The sequence below is a fragment of the Schistocerca cancellata genome, chromosome 1, assembly GCF_023864275.1.
Source record: "Schistocerca cancellata isolate TAMUIC-IGC-003103 chromosome 1, iqSchCanc2.1, whole genome shotgun sequence".
Lineage (NCBI taxonomy): Eukaryota > Metazoa > Arthropoda > Insecta > Orthoptera > Acrididae > Schistocerca > Schistocerca cancellata.
In genome coordinates this window covers 1,115,040,978-1,115,065,441 of record NC_064626.1, presented here as the reverse complement: position 1 = coordinate 1,115,065,441, position 24,464 = coordinate 1,115,040,978, and the positions used below count along the sequence as shown (strand labels likewise).

The 24,464-nt window shown below is 39.2% G+C and overlaps 1 protein-coding gene across 6 annotated transcripts in view; it reads left to right on the top strand.

Annotated features, from left to right (window-relative positions):
* Positions 1-24,464, top strand: part of LOC126092154 (regulator of G-protein signaling loco) — a 247,546-nt gene that overhangs the window by 190,937 nt on the left and 32,145 nt on the right. For all 6 annotated transcript variants that reach the window (XM_049907627.1, XM_049907657.1, XM_049907642.1 and 3 more), the window contains exons 2-3: positions 14,830-14,946; positions 15,349-15,570. In XM_049907627.1, coding sequence (XP_049763584.1) covers positions 14,830-14,946; positions 15,349-15,570 — 339 coding nt within the window. The remainder of the gene's footprint in view (positions 1-14,829; positions 14,947-15,348; positions 15,571-24,464) is intronic.

The following is a 24,464-nucleotide window of genomic DNA, read 5'->3' as shown; positions in this document are numbered from 1 at the left end:
TGCGGCCGATATTTTAATGTGTCCTAAGCGACAGTTTCCTTTATGTTCAGCTAAGCGGGTGTTTGCACTTCTTTTCGTTGTTCCGATATATACTTGTCTACAACTGCGTGGAATTTTGTATACCCCAGGTGTTGCTAGGGGGTGTCGGGCGTCTTTTACAGTTCTTCAATATTCCTTAATCTTCTTGGTGGGTCTGAAGATTGTTTCGATCCCATACCTGGCCAGAACTTTTCCGATACGGTCCGTGACTTTATTAATGAACGGTAGGAAAAGTTTCCGAGTATGTGGCCGTTGTTGCTCTTCTGGCTTCTTTTCTTCTTTGATGGAGGGCTCGATCAATTTTCTTGCTGGTGTATCCGTTTTTCATGAAGGCTGACCATAAGTGATTTAATTCATCTTGCAAGTAAGCCGGCTCGCAGATTTTGTTGGCTCTGTCCACGAAGGTGTTCATGACACATCTTTTTTGCCTAGGATGATGGTTTGATTACTTGTAGAGGTATCGATCCGTGTGAGTGTTGTTACTATATACCTTGTGGCCCAGCGTCCCACCCACCCGTTTAATTACCGACACATCCAGGAAATTGAGTTGACCGTTGCTCTCTTTCTCCATCGTAAACTGTATCTTCGATTTAATATTGTGCAGGTGCACCAAGAAGACATCCAGCTCTTCTTCACCATGATTCCACACTACAAATGTGTCATCAACATAGCGGTGCCATTTAGCTGGCTTTTTAGTGGCAGTCTGCAGCGCTCGCTGTTCGAAGCAGCAACAGCTGGGCCGAGAGAACCTCCCATCGCCACCCCGTCGATCTGTTCGTAAAACTCGTTGTACTGGAAATAAGTTGTCGACAGGCAGTGTTTAAATAAATTAAATAAAGCCACTATGTCAGTCGGAAAAATTTCCCGTGAGCACCTAAAGAATAGATATCCTCGTTTTTGCGTTGGAAGTCTCTTCCACAGGGCCAACGCGATCGTAATGTCACTCCAACGGATTTTTTTCTCGGAGATTATGTAAAGTCTGCGGTTCTGAAAGATCAATAGAAGCTCTAAGAGGAATTGGTTTGTAGGGTTTAGCTCTCTGTCTCACTTTACATCAGACAGCAGGGGTATTTGACAGAGTGCGGAAAATTTGTGTATCTCAAAACATACAATTGAGGTTTCTGTACAGTGTGATTAATTCTAACCCTAAAGTGTAGCGCCGCGTTATATACTTCGTAATGGAGGTGAAACGGCGCTGTGGCGAGAGCCTAAACTTTCAGTTTTGGTCTGTTTTGTTTTTGCGATTTCACTGCAGACATCGATCAACGTAACACCATCACACTCAAATTATCGAAGACTGTGGAGAGCCATTAATACTGCCCCAGGAGCGCATCTGTATTGTGAGGCGAGCCCTGTATTACCTCTTGGCAGAAAAGAAACGGCTGCTCCTGTACATTCTTATATGGCTGTCTTTCATCTCAGATCACTTTCTGGTCTTCCGCTGTCTTCGAAGTTAATTTACACTTCCCTTAGACTCACTGCGATCCCGTTCCTCCCGCTCTAACTTTTCCTATTCGTTGTTTTCTCTTTAATCTTCTTTTCAACTTCTGACCATTTCAGCCCATATACACTACTGGCCATTAAAATTGCTACACCACGAAGATGACGTGCTACAGACGCGAAATTTAACCGAAAGGAAGAAGATGCTGTGATATGCAAATGATTAGCTTTTCAGAGCATTCACACGAGGTTGGCGCCGGTGGCGGCACCTACAACATGCTGACATGAGGAAAGTTTCCAGCCGATTTCTCATACACAAACAGCTGTTGGCCGGCGTTGCCTGGTGAAACGCTGTGTGATGCCTCGTGTAAGGAGGAGAAATGCGTACCCTCTCGTTTCCGACTTTGATAAAGGTCGGATTCTAGCCTATAACGATTGCGGTTTGTCGTATCGCGACATTGCTGCTCGCGTTGGTAGATATCCAATGACTGTTAGCAGAATATAGAATCGGTGGGTTCAATCCCAACGGCCTCGTATCGCTAGCAGTCGAGATGACAGGCATCTTAACCGCATGGCTGTAACGGATCGTGCAGCCACGTCTCTATCCCTGAGTCAACAGATGGGGACGTTTGCAAGACAACCACCATATGCACGAACAGTTCGACGTCGTTTGCAGCAGCATGGACTATCAGCTCGGAGACCATGGCTGCGGTTACCCTTGACTCTGCATCACAGACAGGAGCGCCTCCGATGGTGTACTCAACGACGAACCTGGGTGCACGAATGGCAAAACGTCATTTTTTCGGATGAATCCAGGTTCTGTTTACAGCATCATGATGGTCGCATCCGTGTTTGGCGACATCGCGGTGAATGCACATTGGAAGCGTGTATTCGTCATCGCCGTACTGGCGTATCACCCGGCGTGATGCTATGGGGTGCCATTGGTTACACGTCTCGGTCACCTCTTGTTCGCATTGACGGCACTTTGAACAGTGGACGTTACATTTCAGATGTGTTACGACCCGTGACTTTACCCATCATTCGATCCCTGCGAAACCCTACATTTCAGCAGGATAATGCACGACCGCATGTTGCAGGTCGTGTACGGGGCTTTCTGGATACAGAAAATGTTCGTCTGCTGCCCTGGGCAGCACATTCTCCAGATCTCTCACCAATTGAAAACGTCTGGTCAATGGTGGCCGAGCAACTGGCTCGTCACAATATGCTAGTCACTACTCTTGATGAACTGTGGTATCGTGTTGAAGATGAATGGGCAGCTGTACCTGTACACGCCATCCAAGCTCTGTTTAACTCAATGCCCAGGCGTATCATGGCCGTTATTACGGCCAGAGGTGGTTGTTTTGGGTATTGATTTCTCAGTATCTATGCACCCAAATTGCGTGAAAATGTAATCACATGTGAGTTCTAGTATAATATATTTGTCCAGTGAATACCCGTTTATCATCTGCATTTCTTCTTGATGCAGCAATTTTAATGGCCAGTAGTGTATATTCAGTACGGTTCTGATCAGGGGCTTGGCAGTGCTTTTCAGTTGCTTATAAATTATTACACAGTGACAAAATCGAATTGTGTGTGATGCCCGATTTAACCAATAATTTGTGCATGTTGCTTTTTTTTTTCTTTTCCTTTCCTTTATGCATGTACCATGACTCCTAGATTTTAAAGATGAATTCCTCAAATTTAATACAGCTTCCAGCCGCCTAGCAGTTTTATCCTCTGTTCTTAATCCTAGGCTGACCAGAGCTGAACGGAAGAAGTGTGTGTGTGTGTGTGTGTGTGTGTGTGTGTGTGTGTGTGTGTGTGTGTGTGTGTGTGTGTGTGCGTGCGTGCGCGCGCGCGCCTGCGTTCTACTCGAGTGTCCTGGAATGTGCACCGTTCGCACTCCTCACCACAGATAACTTTTCCTGCTCCTCTAAGAGGGCGGCACGCAGCAGTCTTTTACGTACAGAAGTAGCACAACACGTGGTACTTGACTAACAGAGCCCTATTTGTCCAAACAATACTATTTCGAGACAAACTTCGTATTTTGTCATGAAGAACCAAAGTTCTTGTAGCGAACTAGAGGACGGACGACGAAAATGGTAGGTGCGTATCGTAGCGAGACGTAAGAAAAGATCACGCCAACGCTCCCCCTCCATCTCTCTCTCTCTCTGGCTTCATCTGCAGTGACAGGACCCTGTGAACCTTTGTATGTAACTGGATTAAGATGTTATTTTAAGAATGCTCGTCGTTAGGGGCGCCTTCTCTAAAGTTTTCCCCACTGTCGTTATGTAACAGGTAGTTGAAACTGCTCTGTCCAGGACGTGCCGTAGCAGCATGACCAATTTATGTGCGAAATCAACTCGTAAGCGGCCGCCTTGAAACTTATCGGGAACGACGACAGTCCGTCCGCATCAAGTAGATGGGAAATCATGGCGTTCGTCGACCCATTTACGTCACATATCTCGTAATGAAACATTCTCTTTCGATTGCGTTACAAATGTTTTCGTAATTGCTCGTGGTCTTTGCATTGATATGACGGATAAGATAAGATCTACGGTGCGTGTGGTACGTTTCCGCGGTGCCTGCGCGATCAGTTCGCGGTGTGCGCTGTCGGCTCGTTACGAAATCTGGATCGTTGGCCACATTCGTCCCTGCCAATTTTTTGTGCAACTTTCGTCATCCGTATAATATAGGGATGAGAGCTACAGCAAAGTGGGGCATATCGTCCCGAAAGACGTTAGCTCTCGCCTGTATGGTCTGTGACATATTAGTACGCATCACAGAGCAAGTGAACACTAAATTGCCGTGCTGCCGCGGTGTGCGCTTTTCATCCACGGGAATTTGGTCTTTGTTAAGACTGATATATTAATAGCAAAAATACCGCTATTGCTCTGGAATCCGTTTATGTGAACAGTCTTGCGATGGCGTGGAGTTCGTGCTTCGTGCTTCCTGCAATTTTCAAGGTAACTATTGACGTCCACTATCTATAAGACGTCGAAAGTGATACTTTACAGACCGCAGAAGCACCTCAGGAGACACAGCGTTCCTCGCAGTTTATTTCTTAATACATTGTAATACAGAAATGATTGAATTCTTCAATTTCCGTCGGTAAAGCAGTAACGAACTGTGAACTCTTCATGATATTTACTTTTAGAACCGAAAAATCAAACTTCTGTTTTGGCTCATAGCAAAACCTCTGTGGTCAGTTAGTGCTGAGTCTCTTGAACTGCGTGGGCAGGTAAGAATGCATCTAATTCCTCTGTCTTCTTCCGTATTTTGTTGTTCATCTTCCATCAACGGAGCTCTCGCTTTATGTCCAACACACTAGGCAGCGTTACCTTGAAAATCTCTTTCCTGTAATTATTACCACACAACGAGGTCGAGTTGTTTCAAGTTGTCAGATTCTTTGTATCTCACAGTTATAAGATTTTCGTAAATGCTCTTAACATGTCCTACTGCGCCCACGTTTTGTGCTACAGGAAATTAAAGAATGTTCTTTTGCAGAGCTTAAGTGGTCGTTTCGCCTCCTAACTAAAGGATTCCTTGCCTCGCTACATTGGCAAGTTTCCTTTGCAAAATATGGGAGATATATATATATATCATCTCTCTAGTGTAGTGATGAGCGCATGTGGAGTGTGGTGTTAAGTTTATGTGAAAAAAGAAGAAAAAACATATCGTCGTGATCTCTACTGCTCTGTAATAGCACCAAAGAGGTCACCAGTGCTACCGTTCTCATTTCAAAAAACGCAAAGAAAGGTTTGCCGTTTAACTGGTGAACAGTCTGGTAATCAGGAATTTAACGGCTTCACTTATCCACATCGGGCCACCCAAATCGCGCGAAAGGAAATTGCTTGCACTACCGTAACTCGAATAGGCTACCTCCAGACGGAGAGCGACTGAGTAGGTTGCGTTACCGACTTCTGTTGTAGAGAGAGATAGTTGTGACGAAATTATAGGACACAGTGACCCGACATATAAAACTTGTAAAATACAAAACTGTCTTTGATCAAAAACTTTTTCTTTTGCTTTATGGCCGGTTCCTGTCTATACGATCATCATCATCATCATCATCATCATCATACATGTAGAGAAAAATCGATGGGAGCATTACAACAATACTCGAAGCAGCATTTACGCAAATTACGTGATAAGCGACTAAAAAATAACGTACTCCCTGTCATTCTATCTAAACTTGTATACAACTAAAAAAAAAAAAAAAAACTTGTAGCCAAGATAATTGCCATCAAAAGATGAAAAAACGTAGTAAGACTGTGATAAATAAATACAATTGATATGTATTTTGCGTTTTAGCTGCTTCTCATGTCATTCACATAAACACTGTTTCCAGTACTGTTCCATGCTGTCACTGACAAATTTTCACGTTCTTTTTGTCTTTTCTAGACGTATCTGATGATGGTCGTATAGATAGAAACCAGTCATAAAAGAAAAGAAAAAGTGTACAGATTGATTTTTTAATAATATTATCATGCTGTCTTTGAACATACACATTTCACGGAAAACCCTGGAATGTGGCTCAATCAGCATGCTGTAAATACATCCAAATCTGTACTGTTACAAGGAAATACTGTATTGCATCATATTTCTGTCGTACTTTCGGACTGATTGCATGTGCGATTTGTTCAGGGCACGTTCCCCACTCCTCTCTTTCACCCTTTCGGGATTTCTAGTCCGCACAAGATGAGCAGTCACTGTGACGCGTGACGCAAGCAGTGTGCCCGTTTTGTCGCCAGGGCGAATTCTGCAGGCCTCTCGCGATAATATCGCACGCAACTGTTGCCTCTCGATAACGTCACTCACCCTTCCGTCTATCCCAGCGATAAGACGGCACGATATGATAAAGCCAGTCGATCGTAAAGTGCACCTGTGTGCGCTAATAAATTTAGCGTACGTAATACAGCGAGTCTAAATTTAGTCAGGACGTAGATTTCCACCTCAGGATTCCCCATTGCAACTCTGAGATAAATAAAGTTATATTAGCCAGTGTTTCCCCTATACACTGTTCAACAGAAAATATTCAACTGTAATTGGGTCTGGATTGTGTGTTAGTCTGGTGCCCGTGTAACAGGTCTTTCAGATACAAGTATGCAATGAAATTTTGACGAAAGAATTGCGAAGCCATGAAGGTCGACCTTTAGCCCTTGTATTTACAAACAGTTGATCCATTTATGATAAATGATAAACACTTTCTTTATCCAGCTCCCACGCATGAAATGTCATTCAATGAGTAAAAAATGTGAATAAACCATATTTTTTCTGTCTCTTTGCATCCACGCCCGGATGCGTTGTTTGAACTAAAGATTTGCGGTCACTTTATTGTCCATTTCTATTCTGCGGCACAGAGCATGTCTAAGATGTTGCCGGACGTATTTTAATGATAGATTGTTTACACTCATTCGGGTTCGTTGTGCTGGTATTTGCTTGTTTTCTTGATTTTCAGACAGCTTAACACACGTGCTAACTAGCTTTTAGAATGTTTAATGCCGCACAGAAGAAATAGACTTAATGGTTAGCGTCACACACACACACACACACACACACACACACACACACACACAAAATGTAGCAGTGAAATGCGTAAACAAGCAACCCGCCCGGGTGGGAGAACACAATATCTACTACTACTGAAGATGTTTCTGTTAATTGTCTTCCGTAAATGTCCCCTGCATTGCCCCCTTGAGTGAGGTATTCTGAACTGTCACATAATAAGACTGCCAGTGTAACATCTAGAGCAGGAGTTTCCGAACGTTTCCTCTGACGGAAAACTTTGAGAATCCTGGTACTTTTGTGATACACCTTATTTATTTTGAAGGCTACTAATTTTTTTAAAAAATGGGAAAAACTTGTTTTATTCCGTGATTACTTCAATTTTAAATCATAACTAATAACACGGAAAGCATAATGTCGAAAAAAGAAGACGCCATGTTATTAGTAGTTTTTCACGGAGCACTTATGGCATTCCAACTTCCCGCGGAACACAGTTTGGGAAACCCTGGTTATGAACGTTACATTCGTTGCGGTATTTTCATATCCGTAGCTAGTCTCAAGAAACTATTTCTGTATTATTGTCATAAGGTAAGGAGCTGAATCCAATAATTGTCGCAGGTGTTCCCGTGCAAGGTGAGGTTTCTCTCGCGTGATATACTACAGTTTCTGATTTTCCCAATTAATAAAGCTGTTCGAGACACGCAAGTACTCGAGAATTAAAACGCAATTTCCACCGTTTCCTGTGCCGGTATCGAGCGAGATGATGCAATGGTGATTAGGACAATTGACATTTATTCGTGAGAAGCGCAGTTCGGATTCCCATCCGACAAATCAGATTCATGTCTTCCTAATTCGCTTTAGGCAAGTGAAAAAAGGACAAGGGAAGTGTCTTTCCTTGTATTTACTTAGCTCGTACTTGTTGTCCTTCTCTAATGACCTCGTAGTCAGTGTGACGTTAAAGCCTAATCGTGCTCCTTTGCTTTCTTCGTCTGCCGGAATTCCTGGCTTTTTGTAAGATTTGATAACACTTAAGAATTAATGTTACGACATCGAAGGAAACCAGTGATTGGCATAAATATCGCAACACCTTAAAATGATTTCTGTGACGACATGATACTGACAGTGACGTTAGTGAATGACTAATTTGGCATCAAAGCGGTGAGATCGCCGTCACTGAGCGAAGTGGAGCAGTAGTTGAAGACATTGACTGCACGGGTATTCTAATAAAGCAGCGTTCAGATATCTGTCCGGCTACACTAATTCAGTTTGTGCGTGAATTCCACAAATCATCATAGGCGAGTGCTAGGATGGCACCTTCATCCTGTACTGTGGGATTCTGCTCGCCATTCCTCGCCTTCTTGAACTTCGTCGTCTACAGGCTCCCTGCGGTAATGATTGCTGTTTGAACTGTCCCTTGCCAGTTGTCATTCTCGGCTGTCAATCCTAGTTGTTTAAGACCTATGTGTAAATAGGTCGCAAATATTCAGAAGATCTAATAGCTGACGTTTCATTGCGGTAGTCTTGATGGGCACAAATCATGGGTCTTCTTACAGATGTAGGAACTGCTGTTAATTTTCATCTGACGGCTTGAATGAAACATGCCACAGTCTCCGTTTTCAAATTTCGGAACGTTACTGTTATGGTACGTTGGGTAATTGTTGACAAACAAGTGTTAAGTTGGTCCACAATTACTCCGTGCGCATAAGAAAAAAGTGGTTCAAGTTTAAACTTATAATTAGATAAGTCGATTATGAAGAGCAGAAAGAAATTCGTAACAACACACATCGGCTATTTGTGCTGCGTCACAAGTATGGGAACCACAAACTTGTTTATGTCACAGATTCATCAGCCCCTGACGTCAGCATGCCATGCCTTATACAAACAGTATTACAGACTGCCGGCTTATGCCCTAACAAGAATGCCATTAGCACTTGCATCCATTTTCCGCCAGTACAGACGCCTCTGAGACAAGTGCATACCGTTTGGACTCACCGAATGTGTATTTAAGCTTACCTATCGCAAATAAGAGGATGTAAATTGCATTAAGAGACCTGTTATAAGTCAACACAAATAGACAAAAGATGTTATTTGCTATTTCTGTCAGGGGAAATAATAAAAAATAACAATAATTTTATTTACACAAAAATTCGGCAGCATATCACGCTAAAGAAACCTCACCTCACCTCTAAAACAGCCTCGCGGGGTGGCCGCGCGGTTAGAGGCGCCATGTCACGGATTGCGCGGCACCTGCCGCCGAAGGTTCGAGTCCTCCTTCGGGCATGGTTGTGTGTGTTGTTCATAGCATAACTTAGTTTAAACAGTGTGTAAGTCTAGGGAACGATGACCTCAGCAGTTTTGTCCCTTAGGAATTCACACACAGTTGAACACATTTTCTGATATAACCGATTGTGACAATCATTTGATTGAGCTCTTTTACACACATTTTAGATTCTAATGCCTCACCCTAAGACAGTGAAATAAAAATTCTTGTCTGAAAATTTGCCGATGATGTGAAAATATGGTAGCAAATGTATCACTTTAGACATTGCACGAGCAGAAATATTTGTGGCCGTTCAGAACCACTATACTCTTGTGTTATTCTTTTTCCGTCCATTAACATTTTTCCGTATCGGGAGAATAATTCTAGATAAAAAGGTTGTAGGTTCAAATTTCCAAGGCAAATATATAATTTCTCTTTTTCCAGAAATATTTGCATTTCATACACTACATTGTCTAACTATTCCAGTGATATAGTATTATTCATGTGCAGATTTTACAAATCATCATAGGTAACAATTGCAGAGTTTCTTCATCTTTCTATAAGATCATTATTGTCGGATGTACTTGTGTGTAAGGGAAGAAACTTTGAAAACATTCCTTGGTTGGTTGTTAGTATTAAGACACTGTCAGATGAGAGAGAGAGAGAGAGAGAGAGAGAGAGAGAGAGAGAGAGAGAATCTGAACCTGGCCCGGTGATCGCTCCTGCTGCTCATCAACGATTTGGCCAAATTTATAGTATATGCAGCGCTTGGCCAGGAATGAAAGCAACAGAAGTGTGAGCTTCAGATGTCCAGGCGTGTAGAAAAAATAGCATTTCTAGTGCAGTTCGGGCGAAGCATGAGCCATTTATGTTACCATAGCTTTGAGGCAGTGGTTGGTGCAGCAGAATATATTGTCTTTAAGGACATGGTTCTACACTACATCTTATTTATTACAACTGTTTTTTTTATAATTTAGGAGAGAGTCGTTGTTGTTGTTTTTGTGGTCTTCAGTCGAAAGACTGGTTTGATGCAGCTCTCCAAGCTACTCTATTCTGTGCAACCCTCTTTATCTCCTAGTAACTGCTGCAACCTACATCCCTCCAAATCTGCTTAGTGTATTCATCTCTTGGTCCTCTACGATTTTTACCCTCCACACTTCCCTCCAGTACCAAATTCATGATCCCTTGATGCCTCAGAACGTCTCCTACCAACCGATCCCTTCTTCCAGTCAAGTTGCGCCACAAATTCCTCTTCTCCCGAATCCTATTCAGTACCTTCTCATTAGTTACATGATCTACTCAACCAGTCTTCAACATTCTTCTGTAGCACCACATTTCGAAAGCTTCTATTCTTTTCTTGTCTAAACTGTTTATCATCCATGTTTCACTTCCATATGTGGTTACACTCCATACAAATACTTTCAGAAAAGGTTTCCTGACACTTAAATCTATACTTGATGTTAACAACTTTCTCTTCTTCGGAAATGCTTTCCTTGCGATCGCCACTGTACATTTAGAGTTACAATGCAAATAATTATTCTTGTAGGATCTGCAATTTGGCAGGAAAGACTGCCCCTGCAGATAAGTGACGAACATTTATCATAATGATGTGCATAACTCTATTCCCAATTTAAACCTTAGGGGTATCTGGTGCAGAGTTCTGGAAAATGGTCAATGCTTTCTGATGGGAGTAAGTGAAAATCAGCGTGAATAAGTGTTCATAAGAGACATGCAACCCACACAAGTGTTGAATCAGATTACCAGCCACAAAGCATTGCTGCTGTTTTTGTTGTTCAGATTGTGAGAACATTGACAGTCATAAGTACTAATAAAAGATATCTGTTTTATTTTAAGTTAGTTAGTTAGTTACATGTTCAGTAGATCATTTTGCACGATAGGACATAATGGTGTGGAATGAGTCATTTTACATTCACATTGCAAATTAATTTGTACATATGGTTAAATTCTGAACATTTTTAAGATAGTTTTTTTGTTTTTCACCCAAAAGAAAAAAGATATACAGTTGTGAGTTAGTAATTCATACCCATCACTTTTTACACATTACAGTAATAGAAATTCTTGTACAGGAGAAAATTACTCAGTTTTTCTTCAAATTCCACTTTGCTGTCTGTCAAGCATTTTATGTCACTGGGTAAGTGATCAAAAATTTTTGGGCAGCAGTGTGCATCCCTTTTTGTGCTAAAGACAACCTTAATGTGGAGTAATGAACATCACTTTACTTTCTGATATTGTAATTATGTGCATCATTGTTCCTTTTGAACTTGGTAGATTATTTACAACAAACTTCATGAGGGACTAAATAAACTGTGAAGCAGTTGTCAGAATACCGAACTCCTTAAACAGATGTCTGCAAGATGATCATGGGTGAGCACCACATTTTACTCTTACAGCACATCTTTGTGCAATGAAAACTTCCTTCTTTAAAAATGAGTTACCCCAGTCCATTATTCCACATGACATTATTAAATGAAGATATGTCAACTTACTGATTTGTCTGTCCCCAAGATTTGTAATAATTCTAAGTGTGAATGTTACTGAACTGTATTAGGAGTTTCAAAGTGTCCTTTTTCTGGTTTGAATTCTCATCAGTATGGAGACAAGAATTTTGATGTTTCCACCCTATTTATTATTTCCTTACCATGTGTTACCTTCATCATTGGTGTAGGACCTCAAGCTGTGCAGAACTGAACTTATTGTGTCTTATTAAAGTTGAGAGTAAGACCATTTGCAGAAAATCAGTCAATGGTACTTTTAAGTATTGTAGAATTCATCAACATCTCAAACATTGTGGAAAATGATGTCAGCAGAGTTGGTCATTTCATGTTTGCCTTCTCCTTTTCTTATCTCTTACAATCTAGCCAAGAACTTCCTTAGTCTATCTAGTATTCACTCAAGTAGCCACATGTCTTGTCCACATCCATTTATTTAGTCATATTTATATCTTTCACTCTAGTCCACATCTAGATTCATTTGTTTGTATTCTTATCTTTTCTAATAATTTGCAGAATGCATCTCTCCATTGTTCACTGAAAACTTTCACTTTTTGATTGATCCTTGACTCACTGTAGTGAGTCAGAACTGGAAACACTCATTTGTTGTAAACTTTCTGGTTCAGACACTGCAGAAACTTTTCATCAAAAATTCTATTTAGTTTTTCAGTAGAACTGACGGCAATTTTTACTCATTACATTTACTGTCTATCCAGTTATTATTTTCAGTTGCAGTGAAGTAAAACCTCATCATCTTGGTTTACATCGTCACTTGATCCGTACAATTGTTTTTTAGTCTGATTATCCATTAATTTAGTTTTATTATGGTTGATTTTCAGGCCTTCTTTTAACTTGATCTAATTGGCTCTTTCATTTGTTATAGAAGTTTGTTAGTATTAGAGGCATATAGTAAAATGCCATCAGAAAAAAAGTTTGAGAGTTATTGCATTAATTCATATTTCTGTTTTTATCTCCATTTAAGAACTTAAAAAAAACTTCGTAAATTGCTGAGAATTTTTGTGGTCACGCAGAATCTCTTTCGGTTCTGCGTTTTCCACTATCTCAGAGCAAAACTCATGAAAGCTGAGCTTTTATTCCTAACATATTAGCTTGTAAAGGATGAATTTATGCAGTACTTATCAGTTGAGTGTGGAGCAACAACGCTATTACTGTAACTGTGTTCATTAACTAAACTTTACATTTTGTAAATAATTTAGGACTGAGGAGATGACTCGTGTAGCAGAAGTCTTAAGTCAATCGAAAGGCACACAAAAAAAGAATGAAAACTTTGTAAACTTTCAGGCTAACCTTTTAACAAGCTGCACTACAAATACATACGAGTGTATATGTACTCTAGCTTCTTAAAATGATTTCTCTGAAAACTAGTGAAATTTTCATTATTTTTTGTTTGCCTGCCAATGATTCAATGCTTTACTCGCAAGTTGTCTTCTTTGCTCCTAAATTATTTACATTTTGCCTGAATTTTCCTTGCCATATTCATAAACTTCACATTTTGTTGTACTATACATTAGTGATTCCATAATCTTTCGTATTGTTGAACTACTCCCAATTTAAATAACTCAGGATGTGAAGATTTCTAATGAATATTGCATTACCACCAGACAGCTTGTTTAATGTTACCCAACTATCAGTAAATTCATGTAGGAAAGTCATGCTACTGCAATTAGTTTTTGTGAATTAATTCAGTTTTAAATTTGATACTTTTTTTGTAGAATCTGTCATGGAATGTGTTGTGTTAAACTGTAGGAGCTGCTGTTATGGAGTGGATGCTGGTGCAGTTCTTACCAGTTACACTTAAGCAGTTGATCATGAAGTCTCAAGTCTGCACAAGATTACACTTATGTTAAATTAGAAAAGCACACAGGTTCCAGTTAGATGCAGTACATATACAGAATCAAATTTCTGTAAACCTCTTCCATTTATGGATAATGTTTTCTACAATAATTTGGGAAAGTTATCTAATTTAATTAATTATAATTGCTGTTGGTTGTTTCCTTTGGTTAGTCATCTGCGTTTGTGAAGAAATGCATATTTTTTTATAGGGATGCTAGGTGATAGTGGTCTTTTATGCAGGAAGTACACAAAAATCATAAATGAATCAAGTCATGATAACAGTGTAGTAATTTAGTACCAGCAGTTAATGAGCTTGCACTGAGAATGCTGATAAACCGTCATCTCTCTAAAAGAAAAAGAAGGCAGCAGTCAGCTATCTGGTTGTGGCTCGGAGTTTCCTGCTGATTTCCTCTGCTGACGAATCGTGGTGCAGATACTTGCACAATTCTAGCTGTCTACTTCCTCCATGTTCTCAGTTGTTAACTGTGCAGTCTCAGGAAAGTTCATTCATGCACATTTTTACAGCAAGCAACGTAAATGAAATGAAAACGTGCAGTAATAGAATACTACATAATGAAGAATTCAAATGTCACTTGTCTAATTTACTTAGAATTAAATCAGCTTCACACCATGATTTATACAAAATAAAGGCAAGTAATAATTTTGTTGTATTGTTTCTGTAAATATAAACAAATCACATTCGAGCAGAGCATTACCTTTCAAGTGATTGAGTTGGATGTAGAACTGTTTTAAAGCGAACATTACACTGTGAACTCTGTTTGATGGAAAATGAGATATTGTGAGTTGTGTACTGTGTACTAATAAGAATTTTGAGGCATTTTATGTTTTTATTTTCTACTTATCTGCTACTGGACAATGAGTGATTTTTGTATTAGTGAAGAGCCATGTTCTAGTAATGTCAACCTGGAATATTTATAATGATTGTATGATTTTATTTAGGGTCACTTCGTTTTTTGTAGCAGTCCATTTACATTCAGCAAAACATGATGTTATTTTAATCTCAAAATGTGTAGGTAGTTACTAAAACGTCTCCTCATTACATATTCTGCACAATGTATTGTTCTTTGCTGAAAACATGTCAGTGTTACTAAAAAAGTTATGAGTTTTTCTGTGCAAACTTCTACGTTTGCCAGAGCATCTACTGTGTGCTCAAATCAAAAAGCTGTGTAATTGATTGTTTTACCCTTATTCTTGCAGCATTCTGATCAAGAATCGACAAGCTTGGAACAAGAAGAGCCTGAGAAAGGTGTTGCAAGTTGGGCAACAGCATTTGAGAAACTGTTGGAGGATCCAGCAGGTCTTCATACTTTTGCTGTAAGTGGAAAAGAAACAAATATTTTTACTCATCCTTTGTTAAAAAGTTTGATTTCTAGTATGTAATCAATGAAACAGTAGTCGTGTAACTATTGGCAGTATTCATGATTCATGTTATTATTCAAAAGCCCTAATCTGTTTCCCCTCTGAAGTGCTTGTTGAGTATTTACACTCATGTTAGTATTCAAAAACTCTAACCGATTTCCCCTCTGAGGAATTTGTTGAGTATTTACACTATTTAATATGACTCTGTAATAACTGAGTGATGTGCATTTGCAGTGTGTTAAATAATTTTGGTAGTATCCAAATGCCATGCACATATTTCTAAGAGGATCTAATCCTCACCTTTGAAGCCGTATTAACCTGAAACACTATTAAAAATATTGTTTTGTATTCCAACAGGAATTCTTGAAGAAGGAATTTAGCCATGAAAATATTTACTTCTGGGTGGCATGTGAAAGGTATCGTGAACTGAAAGATGAATCAGAGAGAAAACGAGCAGCAAAGGAGATATTTGAGCGGCACCTGTGTCTTGGAGCCTTAGAACCTGTAAATGTGGATTCTCATGCACGGCAAGTTACTCAAGATGGGTTGGAACAAGCTCCAGAGACTTTATTTGTTCAGGTATGTTATAATTTATCTATAAACAAAAGCAGTGACACTATTAATTATATTTACATATAGAGAGCATTAGTTTCAATGTTTTGTGCCTACCACTGTTCAAAAGACTTGAAAACTAATGACATCATTAGAGTGGGTTATCATTTGTGAATTCCATTTAGGAGGACTGTATTATATTGAGTGTGGTGGTATATATCATTTTCGGCATAACTCAACAGTTTGTGTTCTAAAGAGGTCTGTTAGTCATATAAAAAATGTAGTTCCACACAAACAAGTGCTTGAACCTTTGATAACCAAGAATGGAAACAGTCTTATAACACGGAGATATGACAGAAGTGCTATGGCTCCAGTTTCTGTAATGAAACAAGTATCATTCACTTAGCAAGTTTAATACTTTTCCTTGCCAGATACTTCATATTTTATTGCCAATGTTTGCAATATTATTCATGAACTATTTCTGCGCATAATGCAGAAAGTAGTTCCCTTCTAGCAGCAGTTTATCGTATGCTTCCGCTGCAACAATATTTTTTAAGAGATTGAGATAAAGCATGCATTTCCATTTTTATTGGACAGATGGACATAACTGTAGGCTTATATTGGTGACAACAGTCTGTTGTAGATGGAGAAAAAAAAAACACATTTTATGCTTGTGTATTACAACCCTTCTGGAGACCGAAAACCTGCTTTGCAGGAGTCAACATGGATTCATAAAGCAGCAGTCATGTGAAATTTGGTTCCCTGTGTTTGTACATGTTATTGAGAAGTACAGGTTATTTAGAAGTACTAGATAGCAGTCCTTGATTTCCATTACACATTTGATACTGTTCTGCACTTTTATACTGTCCACCAAATATTTGCATACTGGAACCAAAGTGTTGGTATGCGTGTCGATGTTTAGTTCTCGGAAGTATTTTCAGTTTTGACAGGACTTTGGCAGGGCTGTATACTCTCCTCATCACCTGTATTTTGAAAACCTCTCCTATCTGCACTTGATGGAAATTATATAGGACTGCTGGGTAATGGAGTTATCATCAATAACATCAGGTACACTGATGACATTGTCTTACTTGCAACCAGGCTGAAAGATCTGCATGAACTAGTAAACACTGTTACTGAAGAGGGCAACACTGTGAGGTTACATTTAAATCTCAAAAAGGACAAAATGAATAGTTGTCAGTAGAAACCAAAATGAAATTCAGGGCATTTACACACACGGTAATGATGAGATTGAAAAGATTTACCATGTAAATATTTGGGGTGTCAAATCAACTAAACAGGCCAGAAGTTCTTTCCCAAAAATGAAGAAAGTTCTTAATAGCAGTGGCTTAAGTCTTACACTTTGCACTCAACTACTTGGACGCTACATGTTCAATATCCTATCCGATGGAGTTGGGTTGTGAACACTTACCACAGTATTTGGTAAGAAGTTGGGGGCATTTGAAATGTGGATGAATTGAAGGCTAGTAAAGATACCATACCATCAACAGTTAGTCAAAAATCTTGCAGTACTGCTGTCTACGTATAAAAATATAGAAATTCTCAATATCATAAAGAAAAGAATTTTTCAGATACTTTCACCATATAATGTGAAATAACAAATACCACCTATTGCAACCAATACTTCAAGGAAGACTGATGGCAGACATGGGGGGGGGAGACAAGCAATTTGACTGACATTGTGTGGGAAACAATGACTTTATTAGAAAATGATGCAGGAGAGTTAAAGATAATTTACAGAAAAGATAAAATTTGTCTTTGGTCACCAAAGACTCAGTGGCTCCAGACAAGAAGCAAACCAACAGTAGTGATATTTGTAAGTAACTAGCAAGCCCGACAATGCTTTGCAATTGCTATATACATATGGGAATTGGATGTACGTCCCAATTTCCTCCTTCCCCCTTCCTTTGTTCCTCCCTCCCCATCTCTTGTCCATCACCTTCCACCCCACACCCCTCCTCCCCCAATCTCTTATACACTATACTCACTCTCCATCCATCCCCTCTTCCCTCATCTCGGTCCCTATCCTCCTTCCCCTTCTTTATATCCATTTCCTACTCCATTTTCATATCCATCTCTTCCCCCTTTCTCTGTCCATTTCCTCCTCCACCCCCCTCCCTCTGACCTTATTTATTCTTATGACAAACAGAAACTGAATGGGAGTCAAGAGAAAAGGATAATTTGGTTGGAATCATTAGTCCATGGAGTGTGAGAGAGACCTTTCCAGCTGCTGAATGTGTGAGGATAGGAGCTTTGATCACAGTATTTTGCATGGTTTCAATCAACAAACAGGTAGGATATAAAGTTAGGCATAAACATAACTGTCCTGTTTCCTATTAATAGTGACTGTGAAAAGAAAAATGAAACCACACATTTTTATTGCACAACTTAGCATGTTCTTTCATGCAGCCAGTTTAACAGAAAGTGTTTATTGTATAACTCTTATTCAGTTTGCCTCCAAAGGCTGTCTACTTTCCTTGTCAGTCACATGGTCTCAATGATCATTTAGTTGGCTTGCATTGTGCATACATGAGCGATATTTCAACATCTCAGTGGTGGCATTTTTTCTGAAGAAGTAAATCACAATCTGAAATCAACTGAATGTTCGCAACACACCAAATTATGTCAAACTGACATCAGTTTAATCTTTGCAACACACTAAAGATGTCATCACATGTTTGACCGTCTGTTTTGTTAACGTTCCAAATTATTTTGTGTGTAAGCTCCAACTGACTGAGTCAAACTCAACTGTATCTGTCATTCTGGAGTCACACTGGATTTTGCTGGAAAAATTCTTATTCGATTTGCCTCCAAATTCTGTCTAGACTCTTCATTAGTCTCATTGACTTTGTCATCATATAGTTGGCCTGCAGTGTGCACACACCAACCAATATTTTGACACCTCACTGGTGGCATTTTTGCCAAAGAAATAAACCACAAAGTTAAATCAATTGAGTGTTTGCAATGCAACAAATTACCATGAACTGACTCCAATTCAATCTTGGCAACATACCAAAGATACGATCAACACCGGTAACACACTGAAATATCACTTTCATTAGTATTATTGTTCACAAAATATGAATACTCAATGTAGAATTTGTTGTTATGAAAACATGCCACAGCATAACTTTTAAATGAATGTCACCTTTTTTGTGTGAAAACATGTGACAGCAGAACTGTGAAATCAACCATCACAATTCTTTCATTGGGATTTTCATACAGAAATACCATCCAAATTTTTGACTTTTCTGGTGCATATTCCAAAAATTTTCTGTCTCTCAAACCTTGCCCTGATAATTACAGAAAAAAACAGTAAGCCAAATTGGTTGAATTGTTCTCAAGTGGTTATGTTTCATATATGTGGCAATTGGTTTTTATATATAGAGATAATTTGAAATTTTTAAAACATGGCACAAGTATTTTGGTGTGTCATTAGGAGTACTGAACAACAGTAGAAGCAACTGTTGTTGTTTTAGCAGCAGTGTTACCGATAACTGAGAATGTGATTTAATGATGACCACATTATGTCATAATATTTTAACATTAATCCTTCAGGTGGTCACATGAATGAAATGAAAATTGTTTCCTCATCCTCCTGGACATCATCATGATGATGATAATTATTTTGCTTTGTTGTACCATTTTGCATGATCTAACATTTACAGTTTTTTTTGCCATTTTCTCAGGTCGCCATGTTCTGATGTAAGTAAGAACTGGACACCAGTGTATAAAATGCCCAGTAATAATAATAATAATAATAATAATAAAACAAGATATCACATGTTGTATTAATGTTTTACAATTCCTGCACTTCATTTTGTGTGAGCGGTACTGAAAAAGTATTTCAGTTTCTGTACATGAACATTAGTTTTGGGAGTTGCTTTGCCTGTTCATCTAAACTTACGTGTCAAATGTCTGAATATTGTTGCCCAACTAATAGGAACAAAACTAGAATATTCCAAAATACAACAAAACCTTTAAGTTAAATTAAAATTTTATGTTTTATGGGCGCAATAATATTAGATAACATTAGGACCGAATAAAAAGTTTGCTGGGGCAGTAAAAAATTAATTTCTGTTCTCAGTTTCTATACACTGAATGTTGTATATGGCTTGATACAGATTTTAGTATATAATTATGAGTTAGATGCTATGCAGCCTAATTCAAAGTGAACCACTGCAATTTTCAATTTGAACATTATAACCATTTCCGAATAATTACTAGTGTTTGCTGCAGATGAGCTAATCGGTCTTCAAGCACCAATTGCACTCTGCCCTAAATCTAACAAAAACAGTTTTACAATGCAATTGTAAAAGACAGCTTGTTTCATTAGCATCCTCTGTTCCAATCAGTTTTTCAATACTTGTCATTTATGTTGTTCTTTCTGTTGTTGTCAGTCATTATATAAGCAGTTACAGTGACAAGACACTAGACTTAAGTTTAGGAGAATGGCAGTTCAAAATCACATCAGCCTATCATATTTATGTTTTCTGTGATTACCCTAAATTGTTGTATGAAAAGTCTGGGATGGTTTCTTTGAAAGTGACAAGACCAATTTCCTTTCCAATCCTTCCCCAGTCTTAAATTCGTGGTTCATCTCTAATGGACTCATTACTGACAATGTACTAAACCTTAATCGTCCTTCCTTGAACCCTTTGACTGCTGGAGGCGCACCATCTGCTTGGCACACTGAGCTGCCACAGCGTGCAGTGTAATCCGGCTACCTGTGCTAAGTGCCTGTCCCTCGGGGCTGCTGCTGAGACCGGAGCAGTTCGCACTGGCCAACCCAACCTGTGCTGAATACTTATGGACTGATTACAACTTGCGCAGAGCCAGGATGAATTTTTGGAGACTTTGAACTATAATACCTTGGGCAATAGTTTTTGTAAAGAAATCAAATTTGGTCATCTTGTTCAACTTTATGCATTTTCTTAAGAATAATAATGAAAAGAATTTTACGAGGCGTACTGAGCCAGAAAATTGTAGGTAAAATCAGCCAAAAAAATGGGCACTTGAAAAAACTTCGAAGTTTGGCTTCTTGCATCTCCTGGGTGAATGCAATAGTGAACGTGAAACTTGGCATGTAGTAACCTAACAATGCAAGGTTCTCAAATATAAAGTATCATTTGCATAGCTCTCTCCAGTACTGAATGAATTAAGCACAAAATTGAACATTTTGTAAAAAATTTCAAAAATTTCGTATTTTTGTTCTGATTTTGCTAAAAAACTATGTTCTATAAAACATTCCAAGCTGTGTAATTGGAATGAAAGTTGAGTGCAAAAATCTGGCCCCTAAACAATGTAAGCTTCAGATTCGCATATCTAGTATAGTGAATGCATGATGAAAATGAAATTTAGATTGCAATAGATTGATAGAACAAACATATGGAATAAATATTTTTATTCCCCTACTATTTTCCAATAATCTACAAATTAGTTGAAAGTTAGAAGGCAGGGTTGCCTTCATCTTTTCATAAAAATCAACATCAATATTTCTTATACAAATACCGTTTTCTATTAATGCTTCAAAGCCAGTCTCATTCGAACAACCAATTTTAATCCCCCCCACAATCCCCAGAACAGTGATATGATTTCCAATATTGGCTAACAACAGAGGCAAAGTAGCAAGAAAAATCTCACTGATAACAGAGTTTTAACTTTGCCATGTTACTTTTCATTCATCAAAGGCTTTTGAAATCAGTATGGAAAACAGGTTTTGTACAAGTAGACCAAATGTGATCTATATTTGCTCTACTATGGATAAAAGAATACAACTGTCTATGTTACATGTTAGTAATTTAAATGTTTTGTACATATATTAATATATGGATTTTGTTATACTGGCGCAATGTACTCGACATAATTACATTTACCACAGCACTGATGTTGCACCATCTCAGTCAGCAAATCCCTTCATTTGCCAGCAAACTATCTGATCAAAAGTATCTGGACACCCCCAGAAACATACGTTTTTCGTATTAGGTGCATTGGTGCTGCCACCTACTGCCAGGTACTCCACATCAATGACCTCGGTAGTCATTAGACATTGTGAGAGAGCAGAATGGGGCACTCCACAGAACTCACAGACTAAGAATGTGGTCAGGTGATTGAGTGTCACTTGTGTCATACATCTGTACATGAGATTTCCACCCTCCAAAACATCCTGATGTGATAGCGAAGCGAAAATGTGAAGGGACACATACAGCACAAAAGTGTACAGGCCAACCTCATCTATTGACTGACAGAGACCACCGACAGTTGAAGAGGGTCATAATGTGTAATAGGCAGATATCTATCCAGGCCATCACACAGGAATTCCAGACTGCATCAGGATCCACTGCAATTACTATGACAGTTAGGCAGGAGGTGAGAAAACTTGGATTTCATGGTCGAGCGGTTGCTCATAAGCCACACATCATGCTGGTAAATGCCAAACAATGCCTTGCTTGGCGTAAGGAGTGTAAACATTGGATGATTGAACAGTGGAAAAATGTTGTGTGGAGTGACGAATCATGGTACACAATGTGGCGATCTGATGTCAGGCTGTGGGTATGGCGAATTCCTAGTGAATGTCATCTGCCAGTATGTGTAGTGCCAACAGTAAAATTTGGAGGGAATGGTGTTACGGTGAGGTCGTGTTTTTCGTGGAGAGGGCTTGCACCCCTTGTTGTTTTGCATGGCACTATCACATCATAGGCCTACAATAATGTTTTAAGCACCTGCTTGCTTCCAACTGTTGAAGAGCAATTCGGTGATGGCGATTGCATCTTTCGACGTGATCAAGCACCTGTTCATAATGCACAGCCTGTTGCTGTGTGGTTACATGCCAATAACATCCCTGTAATGGACTGGCCTGCACAGTCCTGACGTGAATCCTGTAGAACACCTTTGGGATGTTTTGGAACGCCGACTACATGCCAGGCCTCACCGATCGACATCGATACCTCTCCTCAGTGCAGTACTCCATGAAGAATGGGCTGCCATTCCCCAGGAAACCTTCCAGCATCTGATTGAACGTATGCCTGCGAGAGTGGAAGCTGTCATGAAGGCTAAGGGTGGGCCAACCCCAAATTGAATTCCAGCATTACCAATGGAGGGCGCCACGAAATTGTAATTTTCATCCAGGTGTCTGGACACTTTTGCTCATGTAGCGTATGAAGTAGTCAGGCACTGTTTGAATAATTTTGCATCTGTTTCCCATCCTTCTTTTCGATCTGGGCTTTAGGCCGGCACTGGTGAAGTTAAAAATAGATTTATATATTTTTTTACATTTTTTTTAGAATTCATACAAAACTGTCAATAAATTTTCTCAGATTTAGTTCCCAATGATTCTTTGTATGTTAAGTGTCAACACAGGGTACAACACATAATGGAACATTGCAAGTTTTGCGTTGGTATCTAGTTTCTCAGTGCACTTTGTTTAGTGCAAACCACGCATGAGCATACTTTTCTGTGAATGTTCACTCACAATAACAGCTGGAAAGTGTCTCCCTGTGAATCGCAGAGGATTCTCTTCATCGTAGCACTGTCCCCTACCAGCTTTTTTCTGTTCTGTAACATATTTTTCTACAGTACCCCTTACGAGAGGTGAAACTGTGCGAGTGCCATTTTTCGCCCTGTTACTGACTGGTGGAGAGCATGAGCATTTAGAATGCACAGATCCAGAATGTGGAAAAAATATTCCTTGTATCATTTCACTGTCTTACGCACTGATCCCACTGACCTCAGTAACATGTCACAATGGTCAACTACACCCATACTCAAATTTTAATCTACAGTACATTGCAGTTTCTTTATTTTTTTGCCAGTATTTCTGTCAGTCTTCTCTGTTTCAACCATTTGTGTTGTGTGACTTGTGGTCAACATGCACACTTCTCTCTTATTGGACCACTTGATAGCAAGGATGTTGTCAGTGGACTTAAACTCAGTTTTTCCTCGTTTTAATGTCTTCTGCAGTTTCGGTACGTTGCCCCTATTTTTACAAACAGTGCCACATGCGGCTGTTCCATGGTTGTGAAGCCAGAGGAACAGGTCTGGGCTGGAGTTCCAAATAGAATACATATAGAATATGACCCTGTTCCACATATGGTCACATAATAGTACCCACTACATTGCCACTTTTCCCTAAATTGTGGAACCCAGTTTCTGTTGTTGCGCCTGTATATACTATAAAATCCAAACTATACCCACTCTGACAGTCAGACAGTACAAATGTCTTTATTCCGAATCTACTTCACTTGGTTGGATTAAATTGATGAAAAGATAATCGTCCTTTGAACAACAAGAGACTTTCATCAGTACTGAGCTTGTGATGTGGACGAAATAAATTATAAACTGTCATGAATTTTGTCAACAATCATCCTAATTTTGAACAGACTGTCACCTCCAGTACTCGTAGAGTTATCACTGAAGTGTAGTGTTCTCAAAAGTGGACAAAAACAGTCTCGTAACATAATTTTGCTGAAAACTGGTGTGTTCAAAGTGTATCTCTGGACCATTAATCACTTAATTTTAAATTCTTAACTTGGGACATTAGAAAGAAAATAGCAACAAAACAACACATTTCCTCAAATCCAGTGTCTTTCCACTTTGACAGTCAAGAATTCATAGATTCTGTAAAATTTTCTCTGGTGTAAACATAAAAACGATTTACTTCATCTGCAATAAATTGCAACAGTTCTTCAGACATAAATATCACAAAAAATAAAAGAATGCTTGGGTCAGTATCTAGTTGACATTCGTGTCCTGAACTTGAGTCATCAAAGTAATGGTTTAACAGATGGAAATCGGTTTCTTTCCAGTCAAATGCGTCACTTTAGTGCGCTCTTTTCCAAACCACTTCACTGTCACATTCTGATTCCTGAGATTCAGAGGAACTGCTGACTGTAATTCTTGCT